This window comes from Puntigrus tetrazona, chromosome 7 (assembly GCF_018831695.1).
Source record: "Puntigrus tetrazona isolate hp1 chromosome 7, ASM1883169v1, whole genome shotgun sequence".
Taxonomy (NCBI): domain Eukaryota; kingdom Metazoa; phylum Chordata; class Actinopteri; order Cypriniformes; family Cyprinidae; genus Puntigrus; species Puntigrus tetrazona.
The window spans coordinates 19,968,546-19,977,314 of record NC_056705.1 but is presented as its reverse complement, the minus strand read 5'-3'; the positions used below and the strand labels follow the sequence as shown (position 1 = coordinate 19,977,314).

General features: G+C 35.9%; 3 protein-coding genes across 4 annotated transcripts; 1 reads left to right on the top strand and 2 right to left on the bottom strand.

Moving 5' to 3' along the window:
* The first annotated feature begins 33 nt into the window (after positions 1 to 33).
* On the top strand, positions 34 to 3,741 carry tex9 (testis expressed 9). The gene is made up of 12 exons (XM_043243268.1): positions 34 to 276; positions 454 to 578; positions 743 to 806; positions 1,020 to 1,099; positions 1,183 to 1,231; positions 1,318 to 1,394; positions 1,483 to 1,649; positions 1,742 to 1,824; positions 1,916 to 2,089; positions 3,000 to 3,134; positions 3,278 to 3,412; positions 3,534 to 3,741. The coding sequence occupies exons 1-12, from the start codon at positions 241 to 243 to the stop codon at positions 3,618 to 3,620; spliced, it is 1,212 nt and encodes a 403-aa protein (XP_043099203.1). The 5' UTR covers positions 34 to 240; the 3' UTR covers positions 3,621 to 3,741.
* calml4a (calmodulin-like 4a) lies at positions 3,463 to 5,146 on the bottom strand. 2 transcript variants are annotated; one of them, XR_006251256.1, is made up of 6 exons: positions 5,018 to 5,146; positions 4,893 to 4,923; positions 4,603 to 4,743; positions 4,154 to 4,342; positions 3,913 to 4,060; positions 3,463 to 3,590 (listed from the first exon to the last, which is right to left on the bottom strand). XR_006251256.1 is itself a non-coding variant. In XM_043243270.1 (5 exons), exons 1-5 carry the CDS (start codon positions 5,018 to 5,020, stop codon positions 3,963 to 3,965), a joined length of 462 nt encoding a protein of 153 aa, XP_043099205.1. In that variant the 5' UTR covers positions 5,021 to 5,146; the 3' UTR covers positions 3,759 to 3,962. The 2 variants fall into 2 exon arrangements, 1 of the variants encoding a protein (XP_043099205.1); XM_043243270.1 differs by lacking the exon at positions 3,463 to 3,590 and having other exon boundaries at positions 3,759 to 4,060.
* A 72-nt stretch (positions 5,147 to 5,218) lies between these two features.
* cln6a (CLN6 transmembrane ER protein a) lies at positions 5,219 to 8,279 on the bottom strand. Its single transcript, XM_043243269.1, has 7 exons — positions 7,955 to 8,279; positions 7,555 to 7,672; positions 7,364 to 7,462; positions 6,490 to 6,678; positions 6,338 to 6,393; positions 6,116 to 6,235; positions 5,219 to 6,017 (listed from the first exon to the last, which is right to left on the bottom strand). Exons 1-7 carry the CDS (start codon positions 7,999 to 8,001, stop codon positions 5,750 to 5,752), a joined length of 897 nt encoding a protein of 298 aa, XP_043099204.1. The 5' UTR covers positions 8,002 to 8,279; the 3' UTR covers positions 5,219 to 5,749.
* Positions 8,280 to 8,769: the final 490 nt, after the last annotated feature.

The window sequence follows — 8,769 nt, the reverse complement described above, 5'->3', positions numbered from 1 at the left end:
CATTGCGTACTGCGTCGCGGCAGATATTATTGTTCTTTTGATAATTTTAATTGCCGGTTTGGTTGGTCGGTCTGCTGCTAAATGACTACACGCAAATTTAAATGTAAGGAGGCATTAAACGCTCGCATTAAAAAAAGAGGAATGAAAAGGATCAAGTTTGTATACCTACAATCGCCATATTGAACTCGTCACGAAGGTAGACGCTGTTGCTTAGCAACGCCTCTTCACTAACAAACAAACATGGCAGACAGCACACCCAGACCCGCGCTACTTGCTGTAAGTCTGAAATAAAATTATTTTTAAGTTATGCCGTATTAATTACGATTTCGCCTAAAGTAATTAAATCATTTTAATTGAGTCATGAATCTCAATATATACAGTTCTTTCGCTGCAAAAGAAAGAATTTTCGAGGACAGAGAAGGATTATAATACTTTTACTCTCTTTCCAATCAGTTAAAAAAGCCTCAAACATCTTACTCAGAAAGGCCTTCGAGACCCAGACCACAAAACAGGTCTTCCTCCGCTCCTTCGAAGAAACCATTACCGATGGACCTCCTAGCCAAAGAAGAAGAATACAAGTATCTATGATTTTATTACTTAAATGCCTATTAGTTTATCTGTGCTGCTTTGTGTTTAGCATATGTAAACTGACTACATAACAGGTGCTACAAAGAATTTAGGATTAAAGATCACATGGAAGTATGCTGAATATCTAACTGCTTGCAATTCCGATGGTCCTCAGACGTTGCAATGCAGAGCTAGAAGCAAAAACAGCAGAACTTGTTCGGGAAGCAGAGCAAGTTATGGTAAGTCTACAACACATCAGATTCTAATAAGAAACATTTGAGAGAACACAGGCTGTGTTTTTAACGTAACTTTATATATATATATATATATATATATATATATATATATATATATATATATATATATATATATATAGTTTATATATAATGTTATATACGTAATGTTGCAACAAATGCATATATTAACACTGTTTTCCAATAATATTTTTTCAGAGGGATCAAAATGAGGTGCTCTCCAAACCAATCTCTTCCCATATCTCAATTGATACTGACTGTGATTTTGAAGTTTTCAGGTAATGGTTTTCACTCTATTTGACATAAGCATTATTAAAATCTTTTGCTGTCTGCCGACACAACATTTTGCGTGTCCTATTAGGAAGGCCGACACAAAAAGAGAATCCACATCTAAGCAGCTCCCTACAACGGTACAACTCAAACAAATACATGAATCAGTGGAAATGCGTATTAAATACAAGACACCACTAGTTACAAAAACATTTCTGCTGTGTAGATCACGAGAAACAAGAACTACTCTGCAAAACCTTCAAAGCCAAACAAGCCAGGATCAGGGCATAAAAAGATTCCCCAGTAAGTGCATACTCAAAACATTTTTTGTATCTTTATGCGTTTGTGATGAATATGTTTGGGTACCATCAACAGTTTCTTCCGATTATAGAAAAGCTCCACAGACAGTGGTTGATGATGTTGCTATTCCTGAAGACTTTGGGGATTTCTCACTCGCTAAAACAATCAGCATAATTGAGGGCAGAGTTAGTGATGATCTCACGGATGAACACTTGCAGGATGACATCATGCCCAGTGCTGGAGACGAGATGGGTGCAGGTGGGTTAAAAATTACCAATACATTCAAATATTGAATCTGCTGTGCTGTTATACTATTTGCATTATTGCTTATTTATTTTGTGTGATTACAGAAGCTCAAATCAGATTTTTGAAGGCTAAACTTCGAGTAACGCAGGAGGAATTGAATAGACTCGCATATGAGTGCAACAAGAAGGTAGGACTTTTAAGATGTGTTCAAGGTTAGTTAATCTATTCAGTTACTCTTCAGTTACTCTTGCTCAAGATCTCTTTTGCGTGTCTTGAAGGATGACGAAAACGGCACTTTAAGCAGTAAACTGAAGGACTTGGAGGAGGAAAAGGCAAGATTGCAGAGGACTGCAAATGTCCAACAGACTCAAGTCGAGAAGCAAAGATCTTTAGCTGAAGAATCAAGTCGGAAATGTGAAGGTCTGCAACAGCAAGTGGCAGCACTGCAAAAGGTACTTGAACTTTTGGCAAGATATTATTTAAAGCTTGTCTCACAATCCACTGGAAAAAGTGGCCTTATGTTCCTTTGATCATAAACCTCTACTCATTTCCTATAGGAAATGTATAGTGTGTATATATATATATATATATATATATATATATATATATATATATATATATATATATATATATATATATATATATATATAATTCCTGTTAATTAGTGCTGTGCCAGGATTCAGAGGCATGGAATTCTTGGCATGGGCCCTTTAACCTGATTAGTCTCTGTGTGTAAAGTGAGACTATGCCACAGCTGCTCAGAGACCAGAGCCCACTGCACTTGGGCTTCTGGGACAGATATCTTTGGAACTCTCTCTTCCCCTTATGATAGAGACATGGAAACTGAATTAAGATACAGAACAACAGTAGAGTTAGATTAATAAAAACAGGGATGAAATATATTGTGAAAAAACAATTCACTGTCATCTCAGTGTAGATTAGTGCTATCAAACAATTAATCAGACATGATATTAAATGTTAATGTGTTTATATTGTGTATATTTTATTGTGTATATGTTTAAGAAAAACTGTTCATATGTTAAATACATAAAATATAAGAACGTGAATACATAAATGTAAATATTTCCAAAATATATACTGTATGTGTGTGTTTATATATACATAAATATACATGGTTCGCATAACATTAACAAAAACTTATTTTGGATTAAATGCGATTAAATGCAATTAATTGTTTGAAAGCGCTACTTAACCTCATTAAAATTGTCTCATGTTTGTGTAGTTTTAGGTTAAGCAGTTATTGCTGCTTTAAAGATTCAGCTTTTTAAACAAACAGTAAAATAATGACTTGGAACGGCTGCATCTGAAAACAGTCAGCATAACATATTTCTCCCACTCTAGGAGCTGGACAGTATGAAGAGGACCCACAAGCAGGCAGCCAGTACCCACAGTGCAACAGAGGTGCGCTTGAATAGAGCTCTGGAGGAGGTTGAGAGGACTAAAACACAGCTCAACAAACTCAAACAGAGCAGTAAGGTAATGTCATATCAAATAAACCAGCATAAAATAAAACATTTGTGCAACAAAACATTTTGCACACATAGGAATTTTAGAATTAGATTTAAATGAAACTTGTTTTGTTCATTTCACATTTCTCTTGTTTTTGTATCCAACTTAAGGATTTAACCTGTCAGGAGCAACAAAAGATTGAAACATTACAAGCTGAGAACAGAAAACTGGAACGGCAAAAGGCTGAGCTTATTGTGGGCTTTAAAAAGCAACTTAAACTAATAGATATTTTGAAGCGACAGAAGGTAAGAAAACTGTTTCTTCATAAATAATTGAATCTGTCATTTTCAATTACGGTAATACGACACCACAATAACTGCACACTTTTTCAAAAAAGCATTTTATGTGTATGGCTTGTTTTAAAAGATGCATTTTGAAGCGGCCAAGCTGTTGTCCTTCACTGAAGAGGAGTTCATGAAAGCTCTGGATTGGGGAAAGGATGGAGTCTCTTAGATTCTTGTTTTGTATTTTGTAAATAGAGTAAAATGGATTAATGTGTACAACAAACAGCTTACATTTCATTTATTGTTTAACAATCTTCAAACTTTATTAAATAACATTCTGAATATCATAACACTAAGCGTTTATCAATACTGCCACATGTATTTAGTTTATTTCATGATTGCCATCTAGTGGTGAACACTTGAATCAAGCTGTATATCAAAATATGAGCTCTTTATTGTAATTTAATCAACTGTTATTTTATATACAATGTATACACAGAACAAAAATATATAGTTCTTACTAGCAAATAATTGCAATATTCAGGACAAGGGGCCGACCCACTCTTCTTCACTAGTAGTCAACTGTAGGAAGTGTGACCATTCTGGTGAACTCCTCATAATAAACAAATCCATCACGTCCAACATTAGCCTCCTTGAAAAGCTCATCCACTGAAAAATAATTTCAGGTAAACAACACATGAAAAACTTTTTTCAGTTTCATTGGTCATTCTTACACAAACTGAGAAGATAAATGATTTCTACCTTCTTTATCAGTGAGCTTTTCTCCCAAGCCCGTGAGTTTGGCCCGTAGTTCAGAGGCCAGAACGTAGCCCTTCTTGTGTTTATCCGTCATGCGCATAGCCTCCAGAATTTCAGTCTTAGGATCTTCCTGCTGCATCTGTCTGTGCATCATGGTAAGAAATGTAGAAAAATCCAACTCCCCTGTCTTATCTGAGGTGAGGATAAAGTAAAAGATGTGTGAATTCTTCAGGAAAGAATTCAAGATTAATTACTGAGCATTTTTCTTCAGATATATAACTGATAAGTGCTTCAACTATAACTATATTGATTCATTAAGGTGAATCCCAGAGACCGCTGGGCTAATTGCATATTGCTGTTAGACACAGGTGTGAAACAAGGAAGCTATGGTAGAGCAGACAAGACAAATTCATTCATGATTCAATGTAATGTGTTAATCATGAGATTGTTACCTATTTTGTGGATTTGCAGATGTCTGTCCACTTCATTATATGTTGGACTTGTACCCAGACAGCGCATGACTGTAATAAGGTCTTTGGCTTCAATCTTCCCCTTTCGCTTCTTGTCATAAAGCGAGAAACATTCTTTGAACTCTGCATGAGAACAAGGAAACTACAGTATAAATCAATGACACAGATTTTCTTAATGCTAATGTACTGTGTTTTTTTTCAAAGAACAATTATTGTTTTACTATATTCATAGATCGTAAACATATACATTACTTCTGTGTAACACAGCTTACCATCAATCTGAGTTTGTGATAAAAATTTTGCCTGCAAAATTAAACAAAAAACAGCTCGGTTCAAAAAATGTACCGTGAATCAATGAAAAATTTGATTTTGAATGGAAAAAGTATATCAAACTCACCATGTCTACACACGTTTCTGCTGTTCAGGGAAAGAGTCACTCCCTCTGGATCACCTGAAGGAACTAAAGTCCACCGTGGTTTTGATGTCATCGATAGCCTCGTTGTCATAGGAACATTGATATAGGATTCCAACTGTCACATTATACTGTCTGCTACAGGAGGTGCAGCTCATGAACACACTCAATGACTCATAGCATATATAGGGAGTACAAACTTTATTTATATAAAACAAGGACATAAAAGCATCATTTTTTACTGTAAAGCACAATAAATAAATGACAAAAATTACAAACATTGAATAGTTTGCCTTGTGAAGATTCAAACTTCTAGATCCAACTCCTTAAAGGGACAGTTCACAAAAAAAAAGGAAAAAAGAAAAATTGATTTACTCTTACTCAATAATCCAAACTTTTTTTTTCTTCTGTTGAACAAAAGAAAGCATTTTGAGAATGTAGGTAACCAGATTTTATTTACTCCCCATACTGAAGAAGTAAATTGCTACCATCGACTGGTTACCAACATTCTTCAAAATATCTTCTTTTGTGGTTAACAAGAAACTGGTTTGGAACACCTTGAGGGTTTTGGATGAGTAACTTTAAGGGTGAGTAAATTATGACAGAATTTTCATTTTTGAATAATTCCAGTAAGTAACACTCAAAGTGCCATTAAATTGGTCAAAGCATTATACTGGAGAAATATCAAATAATTTTTTTTCGGTTTGCTGTTATTATTTAACTGCTTTTGATGTGTAAGGTGTAGAAGGACCAAGGCTCCGGAACATAGATGATACCGGGATATTTTTTGCGCAAAACTTTATCATTCCACAGATATGCGACCCAAACCAGAACTAATCCCAGAGTAATGATGAAGTTATAGAAGAGGAAACGGCCATTGCTGTCTAACACGAAGCCCATCCGCCTCTGGCGCATCACTGTGGCAACCATGGCAAAAAAGGTGAAGACATACAGGACAAAAATCTGCCCCTCGGTAATCAGATACCTGCAGAAATAGGCAACATTCATTAAATATTCTGTTTCCCTTTAATTTACTTCACAAAAGTAAATGGTTGTTCCAGTTTAAATGAATAATTAATTTACCAATAGTACACCGCACTTGGGCCAAGTAACAGCCAGCCTGAGTAAGGCATCTTCTCATCTTTAACTTGTGTAAAGCAGCCAGTAAAATATAAGAAGAGGATGAGAAAGAAGGGGACATACCTATAATGATAACAGAGGGGTGTTTTACGCACATAAATTGTAATGTAAAGGTGTAAATTATAGCACAGCTATAGAAGAAATGCGAGTATGAAGTATACTTACCACATAGAATGCCCTAGGTGCTCATCATAGTAATACAGAAGCTCAAAGGAATCAATCTGAAAACCACATATAGGATATGTTAGTGTTTTCATTCAATAAAATGTGTTTTCCAAAAGAACAAACAATTTGGATGGTCTGTACGTTTACAGTACCAGTGAGGCAGGCTTCAGATCTTTGATAATGGGGTTTTCTCTGACAGAAAGGTGAAGCTGGTATCCACTGAGGATGAGACGATGGTTAATGGAGTCTCCTACCAGGTGTATGCTAGCTCCCATGACAAAGGTAATGATGCAGAGGTAAACAGCTGAGCGAGGAAGGGTTGTGGGACTCCGTTCAATCAGCTACAAAATGTTAAAGACAGTCACGTTTAGTTTAAAACGACACTTTCTTAACAGACTTTCTTTCTTAACTTTCTGCACAACTTGTCCAGGCCCTTGTCACTTCTAGGCTGGACTACTGCAATGCTCTTCTGCATGGACTTCATGTGCAATGAAACCTCTAGCAAAGGATTCATAACTCAGCAGCATGAATGGTCTTCAACAAACCCAAGGGCCATGTCACACATCTCTTAATCTCCCAGCACTGGTTACATTCAGAAATGCTTTGGATAACGGCTGCTAAATTAATAAATGTAAACGTCTACTTTTGTTGATACTTCTCAAGCAAAAGCACATATATGTAAGGGTTAGAGAAAAGGAATGCCCTACAAGAACTTTACATTAAGGTCAACTGTTTGTATACTTGTACCTTTTGTTAATATTTTTAGTGTAGTATAGTGTTCCCCAACACTGGACATTTTGTAGGTCTCTTTTATCTGACACACTCAGGTCCTGTCCTGCATCCCAATGTGCATACTATCCACCCTAAATAGTATTGAAAATGAATAACTTGACAAAGAATTTAGGATGGATAGCATGCACATTGGGATGCAGGGCTGGAGTTTGATCAGGAACACACAATATGCAGTTTTGGGCGGGCGCCCAGGTCCAGGGTTGAGAAACACTGGTGTAGTAGAAGAAAATGTACCTTCAGTAATAGGAATGGTGTGATGATATTATATGCCATGTGAAAATAATCTCCAACACTGGGTTTATTTAGAGGAAACCATTCCAGGGGCATTATGATCTAAATTAAAAAGAAAAAAAAAAAAGTTATCGTGATTAAAGAAGACAAAAATAGATTAATGCATACATATCACAGCTTGGTTTAACTTGTACCATAGCAATTGGCCTTCCAAAGTCCAGTATCCAGTTCTGCACGGTGAAACAGAGCCAGAGGTCTGTGTGAAACTGGGACTGCGCTGCAGTTGTAGAAACCGTTTTCTCACTCCCAGCCCTGCTTCAAAACAAAGTACAGCGTGCTCATTATGCATTTTAGTATTTAAGACATCTAGACTTTTGTGTAAAAAAGCTACTTTAAACGCACGCCATGCTTTTCAGCTGCTAGAAAAATCAACATTTTAACAATACAGTACATCACCCGACAATACTTATTTGTTCAGGTAACGTTGCACGTGTGGATATCTATCAACGCTGCAGTATCGGAATATGAAACGCTACATTGTAACAGTAGGTTGTAAAACACACAATTATCGCAGAGCTCCGAAAATGCCCTGACCTCAAAAATGCCGATGTCAAAGCCGCAGACTGTGGTCTTCTCCGCATGGTTGCTAGATTTCTTCTTTATAGTAAATTTCACGACTACTTCGGTTATCGATCAACTCCGCTGCACCTTTGCATCCGAGCATCCATTCAGTTAGTCACATGCCAGGTCCCACACCGGAGCTGTAAAAGTTTAAATTAATTATGGGTTTCGAGTATATAATATGAGACTTATTTTACGATTATATCTAACTCAGTTTTAGTTCCCTTATGTACACAGAACTACTAAACACTGTATTTTCGTTTGTTTGAATCACGTGACGTTTGGACCGGTTTTCTTCAGTTATGGCTGCAGCAAAACAAGCAGGACTCTTACTGCCATCTGTCGGATTTGATAATACTGACCATCACGTAAAATATTCTTTGCATAAATTCGGAAAGGCGTGTTATATTACTATTTATTAGTGTTTTACTATTTATTCGTTTTTTTAGTTTATTTAAAAAATATTTCTGCAATAAACCTAACGTTATATATTTATAATACGGCAGAAGTCTACTATTCCAAAGGCCGTGACAATACACCTTTTATTTTTAAATTATTGTTATTATTTATTTATCACAGAAATGATGTACGCTCACACACTTCTATTAATGATGCAACTGTCACCACTAAATCATACAGAGTATATAAAATATGGAATGAATATTACCGGTTACCAGTTTAGACATGTCAGATGTTGTTTTTTTTACGAGTATTTTAATTCTTTATAATCATTTAACTATAATTATACAAATTTCCCACTTTCATGTTTATAGAAAGTGGAGTTATTA